At 38.4% G+C, this 21195-nt stretch overlaps 1 protein-coding gene across 3 annotated transcripts in view; it reads right to left on the bottom strand.

The window, feature by feature from the left end:
- The window catches only part of CCNYL1 (cyclin Y like 1), a 32595-nt gene extending 11561 nt beyond the window's left edge, over positions 1 to 21034 (bottom strand). The window contains exons 1-5 of one of the 3 annotated variants that reach the window (XM_024564123.3): positions 20486 to 21034; positions 12004 to 12078; positions 10337 to 10371; positions 4676 to 4776; positions 1585 to 1620 (exon numbers count right to left, since the gene is read on the bottom strand). In XM_024564123.3, coding sequence (XP_024419891.1) covers positions 1585 to 1620; positions 4676 to 4776; positions 10337 to 10371; positions 12004 to 12078; positions 20486 to 20711 — 473 coding nt within the window. In that variant the 5' untranslated portion in view covers positions 20712 to 21034. The remainder of the gene's footprint in view (positions 1 to 1584; positions 1621 to 4675; positions 4777 to 10336; positions 10372 to 12003; positions 12079 to 20485) is intronic. The other 2 variants (XM_024564122.4, XM_045198422.2) reach the window with 2 other exon arrangements.
- Positions 21035 to 21195: the final 161 nt, after the last annotated feature.

Below are 21195 nucleotides of genomic sequence, written 5' to 3'. Positions count from 1 at the left end.
ATCCTTGATAAAGCAGTAAAAATTGAGAGTGTCATTAAACCCTGACCCCTCCTTTTACACCCTGAGGAAGTGGGAAGCGTGCACTCATCGCCCCTGCACACAGAGATGTGGCTGTGTTAGGGAAAAGCACTTCCGACTTAATTGTGAGCTGGAGAAGCCACTTTTTCTCATAGAATGACATCTTTATTTGATAGTACAATGGTCATGCTCTCAAAAACGAAAAGTGAGCCTGTCACTTAAAAAAAAAAAAAAAAAAAAAAAAAAAAAACAAAACCACTTGTCCATTTGTTGCCAATGACACAATTCAAGCTATCAAGCTAAAAATCGGTATTTGGGAAAACTTGTACTTCTTTTTGTGAGCTTGACAGCTTTTCAATACTTAAACATTTTTCTGGTAAGACTGGTGGTGATCCTAACAAAAATTTCCAACATTTTATAAAGAAATGTAAACCAATACTTCCCAAATGACCAATGTATAATATTATTGCAAAATCATGTGCAAGTAAAAGATCCATTAAGCATACAAGATAGATCAAAGGGTATTAATTTAACAAAATACCTACTGTAAGTTCATGGATATGATTTTAAATTCCACTGCAACTCATTTAAGAAGCCAGCACTTGTGCACTTTTGGTATAGTATCAAAAAATATCCACAATTATCTAAAGGCTTTAGAAATAACACCTTTTTCTAGCCATATACAATAGCTACATGAGACTGGGTCTTTATATTGTTTCTTCAAAACAAATGATTGAAATGACTGAAATGATTGCAAATGATTGAAAACAAAGTAAACATTAGAATCAGCCCTCTTCTATTAAGGTCAACATTACAGAGATTTGCAGAAAAGTAAACAACATACTTTCCACTCAAATTTTTTGTTGTGAAAAATATTCTTTTTCATAAAAAATTATGTTAGTACCATGGTTCTCAGTCATGGGTAACTTTTCTCCCCCAGGGGACAATTGGCCATGGCTGGAGAGATTTTTTGTTGTCACAACATGCAGTCGGGAGAGGGTGCTCTTGGCATCTAGTGAGTACAGGGAGCAGAGGCCAGGGATGCTGCTAAATACCTTCTAATGCACAACACAGTCCCCCACCACGGAACTAGATAATTCTTTGTGGTGGGGGACTGTGTTGTGCATTAGAAGATATTTAGCAGCATCCCTGGCCTCTGCTCCCTGGTGGAGGGATGGGGAGAAAATGCAGACAGCTGTAATTGAATAACAATAAATTTTTTTTAATTAATTAAAAAATATATAACTAAGCAACAAAAAATAAAATAAATTAAAAAATTAAAAAAATAATTAGTTCAAAATTTCAAGAGTGCTACAAAAATTGTTTTAACATACAATGGACTTATTTTTAAATTCTCAATTTTAATTTCTAATACAAACAAATGCTCATTGGGATCCACAATAACATAAGCATTAAGAGTCCTAAGGCAAAAACAAATGACTGGCTTCAATAATGTAATAAAAGCACTCTACAGCTTACTTCAATGTCTACAGTTATTACCTAATACTAAACTTCATATCTTATAAATTTAATAGGTAGAATAATAAGGCAGGTTTTAAAACTCACCTGTTCTTTATGTGGTAATATATTGCTAAGGTCACACTGTGAAGGAAAGAAAAATTATAACATTGATTTTAATATGTTATGTCTGAAAACATATTTTAAAACGGGCTGGGGGGGGGGGAAGACCTTCCCAGCTACCCAGTGGCCTTGAAATCCTCTTTCAGAACAGTATCATATGGGTATTTGCACCCTTGTCTTAGTTTCTTGACTTTTAGCAAAAATAGGGGAACCAAAATGCTAAATAATATGCTCTTAGGAGACATGTTTGGTTGATTATTATAACATATATGTTATTACACATTTCCTCTGTCATTCACCCTTCCACTCACAGAACCTTTTATCCTGTACACGTTATATTTATTTGTACACATGTTTAAATTGAAGCCATAGAGTAGTTTTTATGCTTTTTTTTAAGAAAGTTGTGAGGCCCTGCATTTCAGTTGATCTATTTCAGTATCCATCTACCCACCCATTCCCTATCATTTCCCTGAAGGTAAATGAAGTGCTCTATACCAAATAAAATCATTTAAAATCACTTCTACACAATTACCAGAAAATTTCATAGCAGTAAGAACCCACAAAATCAATAGGTCTAGCTACCCTGAAATAAGCAATGCTAGTGTAATATGTAATAAATTACCTCAAAATTAGTCTAAGTGAAATATTAATGAGCGGATATGTGAAAAATACTGTACTCCTAAGTTATTCAAAGATGTTGTGCATTAGGCAACAAACGGGTTCTCTTGGTTAAGTTATATGTATTCTTCTCCTTTTGCCCCCAGTGTCTAAAATGAAGCTCAAAATAATTGAGGGAAGGCAAATCTGAATTTTATAACTAGTCCCCTAGAATATTAGCACTTGTAAAAAGGCTTATACCATTGTTAGCATCAAAGATGGATACTTCTATAGTGCTTCAAATAGTTTCATCTTCAAACTGATTTTAAAATCACAGACTTCAAAGCATAAAACTTCAAGGATGAAAACGACCACTGAACCTTAGATAACATTTAATTCAACAACCCATTTTACAGATAAAGGAACCAAGGCTTAAAATGGACTTGCTCAAGGTCCCACCAATAGTAAGAAGCAGTTCTTTCTTCTCTACTCTGACCAGACAGTGGTTCTCAAGCTTAGCTGTACACTGGAATCACCTGAGGAGCCTTAAAAACTGCCTGGCTTCCCCCTCTAGACGTTCTGACTTAAATGGCATTGGGAAGATTTGGTATTGTTTTTAACGCTCCACAGATGACTGCAATGTGCAGCCAGGTTTGGGAACTCAGGAATTAGGGTTAAGATCAGAATCACCCTGGATGCTAATCACACCTCACATCCTTCTTCAGTTTAAAGGCTTGTGAGAGTGAGAGAGTTGGGGGAGGAGGGATGGAATGCATGTTTTTAGAGACATATATTTTGAAAAAGGTTGCATAAGTGATTCTAATAAGGCTCACCCACCCCACTGAGAACAATGTACTACTATCCCATAATAAACCTTTTTCAAATTCATCCCTAAAAGCCAATTAGCTCTATTCATTTTCTCACTAAACTTTTATTTCACCAATAGTTAATGTACTGAATGACCATCTTCAAAACTTAATGAGAACAAATTAAAACTTACCGAACTTCCAAGAATTAGACTGATGTGGAGAAATAAGCATGAAACTTATTTGTCTGTGCAAGGTTAATGTTAAAACTACTTTTGAATTATACACTGTAACATTAGAATCTTTTGAATTTAAAAAAAAAGCTACAGAATGTAGCCAAAGTCGAATGGGGTTTTTTTACTCATAGATCTAATGTCTTGGCTGAATAAAAATGTTCAGTGATTATTCTCGATAGGCGCCACAGCTCAGAGCTTTAGAAAGAGACAAGGCTCAGTTTTTGCTGAAACACGATTTGATCTTAATTATTGTCATAAGACAAGAAAGTCACATGATTATGATTGTGAACATGCTATTTTTAATTGAAGTAAAAGTTACTGATAATTTAATTAGCAAAAAGAGCTGGTATATTAGAACAAAATTAAGTTTATAATCTAATTATGTTTTTAAGACTGAAAAATACAATCAGGGATGAGGCTATTAATATTTTCAGATAGCATTTCCCAAATTGTGTTCTGGAAAATTAACACCCACATTCGAAGGAGACACTAATAATGTTCCTTTGACAGCCCAAGTGGGAGTCAGGAATCTCTACATCCTGTTTTGTTTTCTTCTCCTTTAAGTATGCTTGAAAAGTTCATATTAGGGTATATTTAAAGCGCATCTCCAATCGTGGGCTAGGTGGTGCTCCCAGAAATTAATGACCAGTTTTCATCATCATGGCACGCTGCTTGTGTCAGCTTAAAATAAACTTGGCCATGGCTGTGTTTCCAAAACTTCAGCTTTCTCGTTTTTTCTGCTGTGATTTTCTTATATATGGGTTGAGATAGTATTTTGGATATTTATATATCTATACATATATAAAATTAAATTTAATATATCTATGAAATTAAAAAGTCAGTTGAACAAATTATGTCCACATAGAAATTAGTTTGAAAAGTTATTCCTTAAGACTGGTTTGATGTATTTTCTCCCTCAAAGAAGTGAATTTTTACATAGAAATAGTGTGGGGAAAAAATGTATGATGGGAACAATCTGACAAAATCTAATTAAACTTAAAGGCACATATACTCTGGTGGCAGTAGGGGACAAGCTGTTCCTTCTTCCAAGAGTAGCTTCCAAAATAGTACATACACATTGTTTTAGGCCTTTAATCTCATAAAGAAATACTTTTTTTCTAGAAACATCCAATAAAAAGCACCTCTCCTATTTATTATGTTTAACAATGTCTTAACAACAGAAACGCATCAAATAAAGAGAAGTACTTTTTCTGGGATTTCTTATTTGCTAACTGGCTCTCCCTCCTTCCATCCACTCTAATATTAAAATGGAAATTGAAAACTCATATTTAGGTTCTTGAAATCAATATGTAATTGGCGTCGGTTTCTTAACCTGGTCACTGAAAAGGACAATCCAATGACTGAAATTATATATGGCTAGGATGCCTTTAGCATAACGGGTCTGTCACTCAGCCCTTGGCAACTAGTTGTACTCACCATTGTATTGTGGTTCTAAGATTGGGCTGGCTGACTGTGCTGTCATCTAGAAATATTGTTGAGCATGAGCTATATTTTTTAGTAAGGTGCCCTGGAGATACCTGAAGGGGAAGGGAAATAGAAGAAAATGTCACGGTAAGTTAAACCTATAAAAGTGTGCTTTTTCCTTGGTTAAAATGTCAAACAATTAAGCATTAAGATTTTTCTTATACTCCATGAACTGCTTGAGTGTGATATCACGTGCAGCTCTATGAGAAAACCATTAGATAGAGACTCTTAACTTCCACAGACAAGATCTGAGGCATGGATTATAAAATCCTTCCCTTCACATAGTACCTATAATCTGGCAGACTCTTATACATCCCCTTTACAATGCTATAAAATGTTTACAGTAAGATTTCAGTGTTTTTGTCTCAAGCAATGAGAAGCAGCTAAGATTTTCTATTTCTACTATTCATTTACTGTAATAAAACATAAGGCCTTATAGAATATTGAAGCAAGAACTTTTATCGCAGTAAATGAAAGCCAATAATAATGATTGGTTCAGGACACAGTGTGACAAACACGTGTCAGTCAAAGGTGTGTGTGCGCCGGGGCTGCCCATTTGCTACCAAGCTAGGGAGTCAAAGGTCTTCTTGGGTCTAAGTTTCCTTATCTGGAGGATAAAAGAGTATTGTTTTAAGATTCTCTCACATCCAAAAAACAGATATTTCATGTTTAAATAAGACTGTCATTACATTACTCAAGTGAGAACCTCAAAGAACACTGTCCATTCATTTCTAAATGTTATTAATTCAATTCTCTAAGTTATTTGACACTCACCACAACCATGCCTCCTCACTCATGCTGCTCCTCCGCCAGCAATGCCCTTTCTTCCTCCTGTCCCAGCAAGCTTAACTCCCTCCCCCTCCTCATCCGCCTCCAGGGTACCTCTGCCAGTACCACACTACAAAACATTCCCCTTTCTGTACACTCCGGCATTTAGGTTACCACTTGTTACATGGTATCAATTGCTTACAGGGAAGCCCCCCTCATAAAAATGTAAGTTTCTTGGCCTGGCTGGGTGGTCCAGTTGGTTGGAGTATTGTCCCGTACACCAAAAGGTTGTGGATTCGATTTCTGGTCAGAGCACACTAGAGGCAACCAATCCATGTTTCTCACATCAATGTATCTACCTACCTACCTACCTACCTACCTACCTACCTGTCTCCCTCCCTCCCGCCCTTCCTCCCTCCTTTGCTCATTAGCTTCCTTCCTTCCTCCCTTCCTCTCTCTCTTCCCCGCCCCCCACCGCTGTTTCCACTCTCTCTAAATCAATAAACATATCCTCGGATGAGGATGAAAAATAAAACCAACTCAAGCTTCTCTAAGGAAAGGAGGACTTTTTCCCTACCTCCATCCAGCTGCTGAGCACAGAATCTGGGACAAATTAGGAGTTCACCTAGTGTTTGACAAATTATTTAAAATTAACTACAGCTGGAAGGTAAACCTTACTACAGACACAAATTAGAATGTATCTGCAGTGGAGAGATGACAATGAACTTTTTGAGACCCTCTAAAAAATAAACTATCTTTAAAACACTTTAGAAGTATCCATTGATTTGTAAAAAGCCCAACAATAAAACAATAATCAAACACTGAAATAGCCTAAACTATGTTAGAACAATTCTCTTCCTTCAAGTAAGGCCAATAACTAATCCCTGTCCCTGTAAGTAGTTGAAAGTAACAGTAGCATTCTTTAATATCAGAGTCCAAAAATTTTAATATGCTTGCATTTTGTTGTATTTTTTAAAACGAATTCAGATGAGCCTTCCTTCCTCATATTAACATAATTTTCATCATGCTGTCATACTTTCCCATCAGTATTCCCCACAAACACACAAAAGATGGGGCAGAAAGAAAATCTAGCTGATGCCTCTTAAAATACAGAGCATTTAAAAATTGCCAGTAGACAATATTGAGAAATATCTACAAAACACCATTTCACTTGTTTCAGATGTTTTACTGCAAGGGTACTTATTCCTTATAAACCAAAAGCTCTAGACAGCATATTTTTGAAAAGTACCACAATTTGGGAGAAAATTCTCCTTTAAGTGAGAAGTGTTTTAGCCATAGCTAAGACTCTCCTATGTTCCTTAAGCTATGGAGTTAATATGTAATTTATTTTTTGGATCTCAAAAAACAACAACAACAAATACAGCATGAAAAATGAAAATTTATTCAAATGCTTTTATTCAAAATGGAAGGTTATATTTTAAGATCACTACTATTAAGGTGTAATATGGTATATAATATACCATAATAAAGTCAATTATGATCAAAAACCTATATATTGGGGGAGTATAAAGAATAGGGAAAAAATATACTAAAATATAGTTGGTAAAGCTTTGGGTGACATTTGCTCCCATTATCCTCTAATTTTTTTCTATTTTAAATGTATATTCGTTTATCTTTGAATTTTAGTGCTGAAACTTTTTGAATGTTTAATTAGACATGGGCTTACAACCCAATGGGGGCTCATTTAGTAAATTAGGAATACTGAAAACTTTCTAAGCAGTCCAGGCCTACTCCCTACTCTTCAACCTTCTCAGTATCGAGTATCTGGTAACCACTAGAGGGTGGCAGAATTAAGGTTCTGCAAAGCCTAGATATATATTGGCTGCCATCAGTTTAATTACCCCTCATCTTGCTTGAAAATTTAAGACAAAAGTCCCTTATGGTAAAAGCCTTACTTACTATTGCTGGCTTTCAACTTCAATAAACTACACTGACAAACATAAAGATATGAAATGCAAATACAAAAAAAATTAAACGGCCAAAATACTATTGACAATTTAGTGTTCTTAGGCATTATTAAAGTTGGTCACCAGAATTCACAGGGACAAAGAATCATACTTTATCTTCATTCATTCAGCACTAATGACACACTAGATGGATTTTTCCAATATTTAAAAGGGAAGGAGTTGCTTAGTAGACTTAAGGCTCAAAGGCAAAGATCGGAACAATAATCATACCTAGAAGTCTAACAAGTCACAACCCAAACCTTACTATCCAAGGTCAAGTACCTGTTGAAATTCTGCCTCCACCCATGGTGCCTACTGCTTCATTTTAACCCATTAAAAAAGCTGAAGTTTATTTTTTTCTCTCTACTTTTTCACAAGTTTTGAATATTAAGAATTAATGACTTAATTAACCTAAAAATTTCTAACACTTTATGCATTAATGAAAACTGTTCCATCTATGTGGCCCATTAATGGGACAATATGGCAGGATGAGCAGTTTGAATAGAATTCTTAATTAAGGCTCTGGCAGAAAAGTAGTATGCTAATTATAGGTATAGCCAAAAATATTCTCAGAATTAATATCATTAATTACACTGAATTAAAACTTTAAGCTTAGATTTACACTTTAAATACAGGTCCTAAATTTAAGTTAAATATGGTGGGACTGACTACAGATCCATTTTCCTCTCCCCTTCCTTTCAGGGATATCTCATTAGAATTAAAGGCAAAAAGAAGAAAAGGTTATACACAATATAGAGCAAACAGCAGGTAATTTTTAATGTTTGAAAGCTGAAGACTAGATGAAGGACTGGCAAGTGACACATCAGAACAGAGGAAGCACAAACTCGACGCCTACAAGAGTGGCTGTGACAGGATAGGAAAACCAGTTTACCTGACAGAACCAAAGGCACGTTCAGAATTCAGAGGCTTGACCCCAAAATCCTCCAATGAGGATCAGTCAGCACAAGTCCTGCTTATTCCTGGTGCTTCCAATCAGATCTTAAAATACAGTCAGGAAGCACCACACATCTGAGGAAAGCCAACAAGTAAGAGAGCGCAAAATGGGAAGGAGGAAATTAATGGGAGTGATAAAATTCAGGAGCAAATGGAAACTTTAAGAAAAATAATTCTTAACCTCAAAAGGCAAAAATGTGCATTGGTGAAAAAACTGAATGCTATTAAAAAATAACAACAGAATATAAGAGAACGTTATACATTAAAAACAAGATAGACAAAACAAAGATTCAATAGAAAGGTTGGAGCATCAAGTCAAGTAAATCTCTAAGAAGCAGAGATTTCCTTTTAGATGAAATGGAGAAGAGGAGGGAAAAACATTAGAAAATCGTGAAAAAATACTGGTCTAAGAGTTCCAGTATTCTGCGTAATACAAATACTAGAAAAAAAGGAATAGAGAAAATGTTTCTTTTTAAATTCACTGAAAGGAGGGAAGATCTACAGACTTAATGGCTGCAGAAAATGAAAGGGTACAGACCACACCATATCATGAAGTTTCGGAATCCCAGGGATGGAGAAGGTACTAAAAGCTTCCAGAGAGGAAGGGATGGGGAAGAATGACTAAAATTGGTCACATACAATGTATCACACAATGTCAACAGATTTAAGAGTAATGTTGTAAATGAGAAATGTCTTCTGAACTGTAAAAATTAGTTTCATCCTAGAATTCTATACTTTATCAAATAGGAGGCATTTCAGAGAGGCTAGACCTCTAAAAACTTCTGCATGGGTACCCTTTCCTGGGGAAATGTGCCCCAGTAAAACAAGGGAGTATAACAAGACAGGGAAACAGAATCTAGAACACAGGGGATCCAACGTGAGAAAGCAGTCATGTGAGCTCCTAGATGACTTCAAAGAGATACGCCAGGAAAACAGGCACAGAGCAGGCCCCGGGAAAACCCTTCTATATACTAGAGTAGGATGACAAAAGGCTGAGGAAGGTTGTTTCCAAGAAAAAAATGGAACAAATATATTTAGTAGACAGAAAGTATTTTTGATAGGCATGTAACAAATGTTACGACGTTTGGGGGGAAAATAGCTGTTAGAAAATAGGAAAGAGAATATAATCAGGAAATTAATTGCACATACACAGAAATGAAGAATTACTAAGTATTAAGTGAATGTAGCATAAATGTAGTATTTCTGTCTGGTAATCATCTTCCTCTTGTCAAATTACTAGATTGATAGGTACAGCTTATTATTGTTGTTGTTTTAAATCAGGGAGACCAGCCTGCTTATTGCACTTGGCTATGTGAGCTCATGGCAAGAGGCGGATTGTATTATCCTGGAAAAGTGGAGAAGTACTCACATTTCAGTTACCTTTGCGAACAAGAATGAGGGTTACACAAGGAAATGGCACAGCCAGAGAACTGAACAGCTCAGCAGTGAAAAATATTTGCATGGTCATAACAATGTAAATAGCGATTCTGATTTTCTGAAAAGCATGTTACACGTAGAGGGAACAGCGGGAGGGAAATAAGACCACGATAGAGTAAGAAAGCTAAACTTTCACCTGCTATGACAGGAAGTCAATAAATAGTGCCGAAAATTAACTTAGCTATTACACTTTTGTTATTTTTGTAAAAATAGTAAGATTTTAAAATTAAAGCAGATCTTTATACCACAATCATGTTACTGAAATTTAACTTAAATGTCAGAACCCTTTAAAAAAAGGCATTACTAAGCCAAAGACTTTCCTGAATTCATAAGTCTGATAATTAGGAAAACAAAGGAGATTTAGAAAATCTACAAAAAGATGTCTATGCTAATAGTATTGGGTCCATTATATTTTTTAGGAATCACGGCAGACAACTTTTAATTCAAACTATTAATTTCTTACTTAACTTTTCAACTGTTTACTTACATGGTTTACATAGTTGTTCTTCCTCTTTTCTCGCACTGAGAATAAAAAAAATTAACTGATCAATTCTGATACAAATGCCATAGAAAAATAAAAGTTGCTGATTATCTGACAGATTACCAACATACAAAATGAGACAAAATTCCATTCCATTTTAAAAATAATTTCCAACACAATTTATAATTTAAATCACCTGGCAAGATGAGTCCCATAAAGTAAAGCTAAAAACATAGTTTCACTTTTTGACCTAACAGATATTCTGTATCAGGTACAAATGAAAGACGCTCCAGGTTCAGAAGAAAAGGGCAAAGAAATTGGCCAGGTGAGAAACTTAGCTAGTACACTTTACTTGTTGCATACTGAATACCCAGCACTCGTTTCTCATTCTACATTTATACCCACCTTACTTGAACCACCGGGATCTAAGAGCTGACAGGTCTAAGAACCAGTTTCCAGCCAGGCACTAACCCCTCCACGCACCAACACCCCGGAAACACCCTGAATTACTTATTGGTAATCAATTAAAATACCTTACTAAGAAAATAAATGCATCTTTACTCAACTGGAAAGCAACCTATTAAATTTAAATTTTAAAATGAGTGTGCTAACCTAATTGAACTATCTACAGCACACAAAATGGACTTGCTCTAACAAAGGCCAGAAGAAGAATAAAAACTCTGAAGAGGGCCTTGGGCTGCACTTCCTTTCCCATACCGCCCCCTCAAGGGAGGACGGCACATGTTCCTTAGGACTGGAGAGAGGGGCATGGGCTAGTTTTCCCTTTACTGTCTCCACTCTCTCCCTACATGTGAGCAGCCCATGGCTCTGGGAAAAACTGAGTAGAGCAATTTTAACCAAAAATGAACAGCTCAAGACAGGCAAAATACACATACACCATGAAAAGGCAGATTAGAAACCCCCATTTTTTTATTGTGCTGCATTACTTAAAACATTATGGAATCCTCACGTGCCGTGTTTCTGCTGTCATAATCAACTGAACAGCTTGATCATGTGTGGCCTTTTAAGCAAGTAAACTAGACTTAACATAACGTTAACGAAAATAAGCAAGCAGAAGTGTTAAAATCCTGCAGTTCTGATTCTTACCCTGAGGCAAACAGGACACAGGGACTTTACACTTGCTGAGGCTAACTAAAAACTCCACTGGGGATATGTTCGCTCTGATGAGAACAGCATTACATCAGAATGAGAAAGTTTTGAAAAGTCTGAAAGTTCTGAGTATAAATCTGGATGTGAGATAGAATCATTTCGTTGAGCACCACCGTGTTAAATGGGGCCAAAATCATAAATTCAATCCTCATATATAAACTGATTTTTTTTATTTGTTCAAAGGAAACCCTAACTGTGACCCAAATCCTATCATTCATCTTTAAAATGCGTGCTCTTGGGAAAAAGGGGAAAGGACACCTAAATCCCGGCTGACTGGCCGCACTGAGAGGGAGGTGCATGTGTAAACACACTCTACCCACCTGTTCTCCTCACCGAAACAGTGACAACTCAAGGCAAGTGTATCTATCATCACATATTAAAACAAGTAGATGCACGAAAAAGTGAAACATTAAAACCAATGTATGAGTTCTTTTAAATAATTTCTATAATACATGCAACAAAAGTGGTTTTCAATCTTCTCCGGAAAAAAAATACTGTCTTACCATCAGTTTGAGATTTGTTCAGGAAAATCGTGCTTGCCCTCGGGTGGTCAGAAGGGTTTGACTCCAAAGCTAACTCTGTGTAAGAAGACAAAGAGAGGTAATGACTTAGCTGAGTAGAGAAACATAAGATTTTAAAAACAGCTACACATCAATTTTAATAACTTTTAACAGTATTGGAAAAAGTTTTTAGCAATGATAACAAGCCAATTTTAGTAAGGGCAACAATGTAAAAATTCTACTAGAAAAATGCAAAACTGTAGAATCTCTCTATACATACGGAATAAAACCAGGCTCTATCTTAGAATTCTTTTTTTAACTTGCACCTAAATAATCTATTCAACTTTTATGTGCTTATATGTGTTTTCCCACTTCTATTTGTCAATTAAAAATACACAGTCGCCCTCCTTTATGCTGATATTACTGGCACATTCCAGCAACAGTCTCAAGAAGCAAGTTATGCTGTGGCCAATATTACCGTCAGATACCAACCAATGTATTAAATATGCCAAAACCAAGTGGGTTGTTTTTGGCAAATATTCTTTAGACATTTAGGCTAACTCTAACTCCATTCAACTGATGAACTCATTTAGTTAGCTGTGGTTTACTTGGGAGCTACTCACTGAGGCAGATCTCATAGGATAGCATAAAAGCTCAATGTCCTAATCTATTGGAACCCATGCATGATAGTAATCTTTAATACTTTCATAAAAGTAATTTAACCTTTGCCCCCAATTTCCAAAGCTAGTCTCACTTCTTCCTTCTATGCCACATGATTATTTTGGGGCTTCAGTAAGAATACTTTCGGGAGCTGATCATAGGGCTGGCTTGAAAAATATTTTTGCTGCACCCGTGTAAAAGTAGGTCTCTGCCTGCAGTCCACCTTGCACTAAGGTGGGATAATCTATTTCAATAGGAATACAAAGCAGGTATTTGAATTTCAATAAAATACAGTTTGCCACCATTCGGAATAATAAAGTTGTCGTTAAAACAACAAAAAAAAGAACCTAATGATACTCGTCAGTAATGTCCATCTCAAAACACTTAACCAATCTTGTAAGAAAAGTGGACCGATATCTGAATAGAGGAATGGTTAAGATAATATTTCCCAAACCACATATTAATGGTTCCACTTTTTAAAAGGGCATTTGGTGATGAAATCTAAATACACTATGTCACTGGTTCTTAGAGAATCAAAATGCACATTAATGTGTTAAAAACTACTCAGTCTAGTATGTGTAATGTCTAACTTAGCATTTCACAAACTTATCTACCTAGAATCCTTTTCTTCCCTCCACATACACAGTTAGAACCTTGCAAAACCATAATTTGGGACTTCCTGGTTTAACAGGAATCTGAATCATGCACTTTAATGGCAAGGCCAGCACTAGAAATTTATATAGCTAAAGTGACTGCTGTATTTTCTAAAGAAATTCCTTCACTGAATTTCAGGTTTATTAAACTGCTTTTGGAGCAACTACTCTATTCAACATTTTTATATAAAGGTTCACAAAATGACTTTAAAGGTTTTTCCACACATTTAAAAAATAAGACACTGTTAGCTATTTGGAAAAATAAATTAATTCAGTTGTGCACAAAGTGACAGGCAGAGATTTTCACAGCTGCCTTTAACCCCAAGCTTCTGAAAGGGTTCAAGACTACTTCCTACCAAAAATAAAGCAAATATACTGCGTTTCAATCTAAAAAATAAGCAGAAATGTTTGCAGAAGTAGCCATATTATGTATCAGCGCCTACAACATGATAAAGATTTTTAATGGGAAGTCCAGGAAAAGTACCAGAATCAGAGAAGCAACAGGCTTAAACATACACACAAGTGCGCCCACGCCCCAGGCCAAAATGTACTGTCAAGGATCTAAATACAAATGAGCAAAACTAGCCCAAGGACAAGGAGAAAAGTGGGAACCACCTACCCTACACCTAGGGTTCTGTCTGGGGTGGGCACATGCCGCAGGGCTGGCCAATCGAGCACAGCCAGCCTGGGACCTTTTCAGGAGAGACTAACAGGAGTGCAGACCTGAGACAAGTTCTGAGAAGATCATTTAATTTCTGGATCAAGGAGTACCTTCATTTTTATTTTATGAACTCTGGTTTTACAAGTCAATGCTTAAAAAAAAATGTTAAGCTATTTCAAGATAGATTTTCTGTAACTTGCAACTAAAAGAAACCTAGACCTAGTTAACCAACAGTATTGATGATCACACTAAAGGTGGGAACAGGTAAAAGCCATTTGCTCATCCCTTTAACAAATATCATAAGCAGAAAGTTATAAGAGCCAAAATGACGCTTTGTTTAAAGTAGCCATGTAACTTCACACCTGTCCGAATGGCTATCATCAATAAAACAAACAAGTGTGGGTGAGGACGTGGAGAAAAGGGAATCCTCATGCACCATTGGTGGGAATGCAGAGGGGTGCAGCCACTATGAAAACAGTGTGGATGTTCCTCAAAAAATTAAAAATGAAACTTATGACCCAGCAATTTCAATTCTGGGAATATATCTGAAGGAACCCAAAACACTAATTCGAAAGAACATATGCACCCCTACGTTCACTGCAGCGTTACTTACAATGGCCTAGATTTGGGAGCAGCATATTTCAGAAAGACACTGATATATTCCAACTAAATAGAAACATCAGCAGTTTCTGGGATACCTACTGGGCTCCTGTTTACTTAAGGCCCCTCATTTTCTAAACTGCTCTGTCATCCCTGCACTGTACACTGCACCTACTATACATTGGATCAGTTTCATGGCCCCTAACACAAAATTTAGGGTCTCACTATACACCAACGATTTTCTCTCTCTGAGTCCACTTTTCACCCCAGGCAGGTAACTCCCACCGGTCGGCCTTGAGCTGGCCTGCCTCCCCAGAGGGTACACTGCACTCTCCTGTGTTCCGCAGTCTCCTTCCTGCTCCTTGAGCCGTGCTCCTGCTTTCCTAGCCTCTGACAATCCTAACTCTGGCCTCCAAACTACTTCTGCAGCTGCCTCTACCTTGGTTCTCAGTCTTCCCTTGTTTTAGTCATCAGTCCATGTTTTAGTGACTGTGACTGCGATGTGACACTTCATATAGAGAAGCACACCTTTCTTTATGCATTTCTAAAACATACTTTGCTTAGTGTCTCAGACTTTAAGAACATTTGAGTTGCAATTTACCTCAATTTCATTTCACATTATGCAATGTTACTATTTTAACCCTGAAGCTGAACTTCTCTAATACACTAAAAAAGGGGGCTGAGAAAAAAGTAGTATCACCAAAGCCGCTCACACGATGTGTCACATTCTATAAATTCACATTCTATAAATTCAATCCCTATGTGCCAGGTATCTGGAATTAACATTCCTGCTCTATCAAGCCTCATTTTTCAAACTTTGGACAACTCAAATTTATACAACTCAGAGCCTGTCTTCTCACATGTTAAACAGATATAATTCCTATGCTAACTAACTCAAAATACTGGTAGAATCAAATGAAATGCAAGAGCAAGTTATCTAATATATAAAAAGCACAGTAAATGACAAAACAATGCTTTCACAAATTAACTCAGAAGCAAAATGAGAGAGTTCGGCATTGCATTGGACAGTGTATGACAGGTTCACACGTTACCGGTACCCAAGCATTATCTTAAGTAAATACATGCATGGCTACCCACAAAAGGGAAAGGAATAATAGTCACACAATTAGCAAGAATTTCTTGCAGTGGTTTTTTCTAATAAGCACTTATTTTCCCTCCTTCTGTCATATAGTTAGTGTATGTCTTTCCTTCCCTTTTCCATTAACTTATCCTAGAGATTACCACAAAGCAGTAAAAAGATCTTATTCTTTTTTTTATAGCTCCCTAGTTCTCTACAGTGTGGACATACTACTTTATTTTATTATATCAGACCCTTACTGGACATGGGTTTTTCCACTATTTTTCTTTTGAAAATAATGCAACAAAAACTGAAAATGTGGTTTCATATTGGCGGGACATGTCTTCAGGACAAACTCCTCAAAGTAGGATTTTGATTTACGCATCCGCATTGCTGTGAGATTACGCCCACGTTCCCTTCATGGAGTCGAACCACTCTGCGTGTCCATCAGCAACATGTGAAGGTAGCTGTCTGTTCACAGCCTTATCAAAGAACGCATTGCCCAGTTTATGGGTATTCTTCCAATAGGACAGAAACTATAGGATAGTTCTACTTGCATTTCTTGTATGTGAAGATATTTTAAAATGTAATTTGCAATCCTTTTTCTGTGACTTGTCCACTCATATCCTTGTTACTACTTTCAGATTCACTTCGTTTCTTTAGGTCAGCCTACTTTAGGCCCTCACTGTTTTTTGTTATTGTTGTTGTTCAAGCCACTGCTGGCTCTTACCTGGTCTCCCTGCTTCCACCCTATTCTCACACAGTAGCTCTCCCTTTCTCTGCCCCCGCCCCTTTTCTAAAATTGACATCATTTCCCTGCATATAATCTTCCAATGGTTTCCCACTACAACTGCATTAAAATTCGTATTTTTTGTCAAGGTGCACTAGGCATACAAGGTCTTAATCCACCACATTGCTGCCGGCATCCCTTTCCCTCTGCTGAAGCCATCCCCATGTCCTTCTGTCCTTTGCCTGCTCTCGGCATATTCCTGAAGAACTCTGCGTGGAAGTCTCCACTCCCACATCCTCACATGGCTCCCTCTCAATGTCACTTAAGAAGAGCAGCTGTCTCACAGCATCCTGATTTTCTTGTCCTTAAGTCGTCTTCCCCAAGGCTCCTCTAGAATATAAGGACCTGAGTTAGGGCAGAGGCTTTGTCTGGTATATCACAGTTTGTCCAGCATCTGAAATGACGCCCAACAGACATCTAACAGTTTCAGTGCACCAAAACCAGTTCAGTTTCTTCCAACTGTTCTATATCTTCTAAGGTTTCATCTCATGCTATCTTTTCTTTTATCATCTAAGATCAGCATTACTTTCAGATCTTACCATAGCAGCTATTCAGAACTAAAGACACAAGAACCACTAACACCTAAGTGTCCAGTGAGAAACCAATGGTGACTTTAATTTGGGATTAAGAACATTTAATGTTAAAATACCTTAACTACAAAATGACATCCTAATTGATAAGAAATTGTACCACCTGAAATCTACAGGGAGGTATAATGCATCCATTTTTATCTGTGACCCCAGGATAAGGCATTAGGATGGGATTACGTACAGTTTTACTTTAAAAGATGACCAACCACGAGGGGTGGGGTAAACGCATCATGCTCCAACCGTCTGATGGTACACTGGACAGTGACCAAAAGGTGTGCAGTAGAGCTCCCGCAGTTGCATGAAAATACATCCTGGAGAGCTCTCTAGGTGACAAGCACAGTTCCAGGAGCTTTATGTCATGACTTCTCTTTATAACGAAAAGTTACAAAGCAGCACATGAAGAGTGACCATTTTTGTAGAATAACAAAATATTATGTTTATATGCTTACAAAAGGTTCAGGAAGAATCAACATCAAAATATTAATGAAAGATCTGGATATTCTGAGCATAAGTGAATGACTTCAAATGCTTATTAATACTGTCACACCCCCCTCCCAAACAAAACAGAAGACAAGAGGGTTTAAAATAGCCACTGGAAAGAGGAAAGGTCTGTTGCTCAGAGGTTTTTCCACCTAATATTGCCAATTCCCCCTTATCATGGGGAAGGGCAAGGAAGGGGTCACTGGAGAGAGCACCTTTAGCCAACAAATTAGCAAAGCTCATAAGGTAAGAATATAAAAGGCTGTATGAAAAGTTGATAGTAATAGAAAACTGGATAACAGAACCTTAGTGTCTCTTTTGTTGTTGTTACTGACACTACCACTGGTTATATTAGATATACTGTTAGATAAAGGCAAGGTGGTAGAAAAATTTTAAGTCTACCTGAAATCCATACTAGGTTCTTAGGAGTATCTCTTCGAAATGACTTGAAAAAATCACGTTTTTCTGTTTCAGAGCATCATTCATGTGTGATTTTGTGTAACTAAGCAAATAAATCAATTCTCCATTGTAGAAAAGCCAAAATGTTTTACATCTAAGTAGGTATTTCTTAGTTTCTAGGGAAACTGACATAAAATTGACTGAAATAAAGACATCAAAAGCAAACTTTCCATGGGGTACTTTACATTTGGGGTTCTGACCTGTTTCTATGGAAACTTAATTATAGCACATGTTGAAACTGAGTTTCTTGAATCACTTTATTGAATCCCCACAAAATTAAAAAATAAACTGAAATGCAATTTTAACTATCATGTTAAATATAAAAAGTTAAATTCTTTACTCACAAACTCTATGTTTTCAGCTCTTCTGATTTAACACTCCTTATCACAGTCCTATGCTCACTCCTCGTTACTTTACCTGCCCTCTTACCAGCTGGTCTGAAAGTCCCTCTGTCCAGGGCATTCTCGGCTTCACTTTGAAGTCACCAGAACAAAGTCTTTAAATTATATCAACTTGTTTACCTGGTAGATTCATGCTATTTCATGACTTCTACTTTTATTCTTATTCTTCATAAGGAATTTAGAATACAGGATGGAGAGGTAAATGTTGCTTCTGAGTTGTGTACAATAATTTTGAATGGAAATAATCAACACTGGAGTAAGAGGCTCACTTTATGGAGAAATTATAAAATACAAACTGTATTCTAAAGAGTGTAAGCACCACGAGAACTCAATTTGGCATACCTATCACCTCCACGGCAGTCTCTTCTGTTCAGTAGCTGCGTTATAGTCATTTCAGCTCTCTAAGTCACTGTTTCTTCATTGGCAATATAGGGAGAACATACATGGACCTTATTTGGAGAACATACATGGACCTTATTTGTAGTTAGAAGGGCCAATTGAGATATACCTGGAAATGTGTTGTCAATCTTAAAAGGACCTATTTTGGTCTCTCATCCACCAGTACCCATCTACTAACTGGTTTGTAAAATCACTCAGAGGTTTATCATACAGCACCAAGCAGAGCAGAAGTTTTCACAAGTACTTACTTGCTTTATGTTTAAAGGTACAATTAATTCACATAATTTGTTCCTTTGTTTCACGATATTTGAAATTCTGAAAAGGGAGTACTTCACAGTTACAAAGTCATGTCCACCATCTGGGAGAATCCACAGGCTTAATTATTTTAACTTTTAAAGAAATTAAGAGCTCCATGAAAGTTTAAACAGAATAAGAACAACTATTTTCTTTGTGAAATAATGAAATAATCTCTGGCATTTTAATGAAACAAATGGGCCAATGGGCCTATATCTTTATGAAACGTTGTTTTCTACTCAAAGAACAGTCTTCATTAGCCAAGTTGCTACTCAGAATTATTTTAAATCAAACATTTCACCTCTTCTTCTCCCGTTCCCTCCCACCCTCACCCACTCCGGCCCCTCCACCCCTCCCAGCCTTTTGGTCTTCAGAATTTTTACTCAACATTCTTAAAGTTGAACAGGATTCTATGGGCAGGAGGGGAGAGGAAGAGGAGAAGGAGGAGAGGGAGCCGTGGAGACAAACATTCTTGTGCAGGATCTGGTATCTTGATCCCAAACCTTTAAATTACAAATTAAAGTCTAAATTTATATTTGTGTTCTCTTTTGAAACTTTTGACCAAGTCCCATGAAACACCCCACCTCTCCTTTGGAACAGGCAAAGTCAAAGCCTGTTAAGATACTGAAGTGAGAAAAGACATACTTGTGTCCACGCGGGAATTTTAAAGTAATCAGAACTCTGTGGACTGTCCTTTGCCGGGGGCGGGGCAGGACCTATACTCTGCAGCGCTGGCAGTAACATTTCACGTCGTTCAGTTATTTTAAGTTCCCTCTCCCACATTTTCTTTCCTTCTGTGTTCAAATTATAGTCGGACGGAATAAAGCAGCTTCTATCCAACTGAAAACTGCCTACTTAAAAACACCATGTAGACTCTCCTATGCCAGTCTCTATTTTGAACTTAAATAACAAATCCTAAAACGTTTGTGTCTGAGTTATCCCCAGTATCAACTACCCGAATGGGTAGGAGGCAAGGGTACCACCAGGCCCTTATCTGACTCCTTCATTTAGGCACCATCTGGATAGTTAAAGATGGGGAGATCGATGAATACTCCGAGGCTGGGGTATTAAAGTTTTCAGAGACAATATACCCCAAAGTCTTTATAACGTCCCATCAGACGCTAAATAGAGCCTAAAACAGGCAAGGCGCAGGGGTCTCAGGCTGGGTTGAGAAATGGGGATAGGGGAAAGAACTGAGCGTTTGTTAGTGAAGAGGCAAAGAAACTGGCCGGACGGGACAAGGAAAGAATAAGGGGTGGGGACGCCCGGCAGAGCCAGCCTTCCTCCCCGGTGCCCAGCCCCGGGAAGGCCAGCTCCGGGCAGGAAGGAGCCCGAGGCGGTGGCTCTCTCCCGGGGGACCCTGGGGACGGCGGAGGCCAGAGGTACTGCCGAGACCTCCCGTCTCCTGCCGCCTCCTTACCTTCCGGCATCTCCCGGTCGCTTATGTGCTGCAGGTGGTGGCCCTCGCCGGTTCCGAAATCCAACTCCGCGGGGTCCAGGGCAGCGGGCGTAGGTGCTACTGCCACCGCGTCCCCAGCCGCCGCCTCATAGATCTCAGACTCGTAGTCCGGCTCTGTCGGCTCCGAGCGCCGGCTCAGCTTGGGGCTGGCACTGGGCTTCACGCAACAGGTCAGCGTGTTCCCCATGAGGTGCCTACACTCTTCGCCTCTGTTGCCGCTTTCGCTCACCCCCGACTCCTGCCCCCACCTCCGACTCCGCCGCGCTCGGTAATGCCCCCTCCCCCAACAATGGCGCGGCCGGCACGGGCAGCCCCCGGGGCTGCGCCGCACAAACAGGCTCGGCCTCGCCCGCTGTTCGCACGCCCGCAGGGCTGCCGGGCCCCGGGCAGGGCTCCGGGCCCGGCCGCACCCCTTGCTGTAGCGCTGCTACCGCCTCCCCGGAGTTGCCTAGTCTGCGAGGGCTGCGCCCAGCCCGACTTATTTAAAAGGGGTGGGGACCAGACAGGCGCTGAAAGCTACAACCACTGCGGGAAGAGAGCGCAGCCGAAGCTCCTCCTCCTCCCGCAACCGCCTCTTAACTGAAAGCCGTTGTCCTGAATGGCATCAGCCAACCGGAACGTGTGCTGAGGTCACCTGGTTAGGAGGGACCAATCACGCCCAGAGCTCTCTC

Source organism: Desmodus rotundus, chromosome 2 (assembly GCF_022682495.2).
Source record: "Desmodus rotundus isolate HL8 chromosome 2, HLdesRot8A.1, whole genome shotgun sequence".
In the NCBI taxonomy this organism is placed as follows: domain Eukaryota; kingdom Metazoa; phylum Chordata; class Mammalia; order Chiroptera; family Phyllostomidae; genus Desmodus; species Desmodus rotundus.
This window is presented reverse-complemented; position numbering and strand designations above follow the sequence as displayed.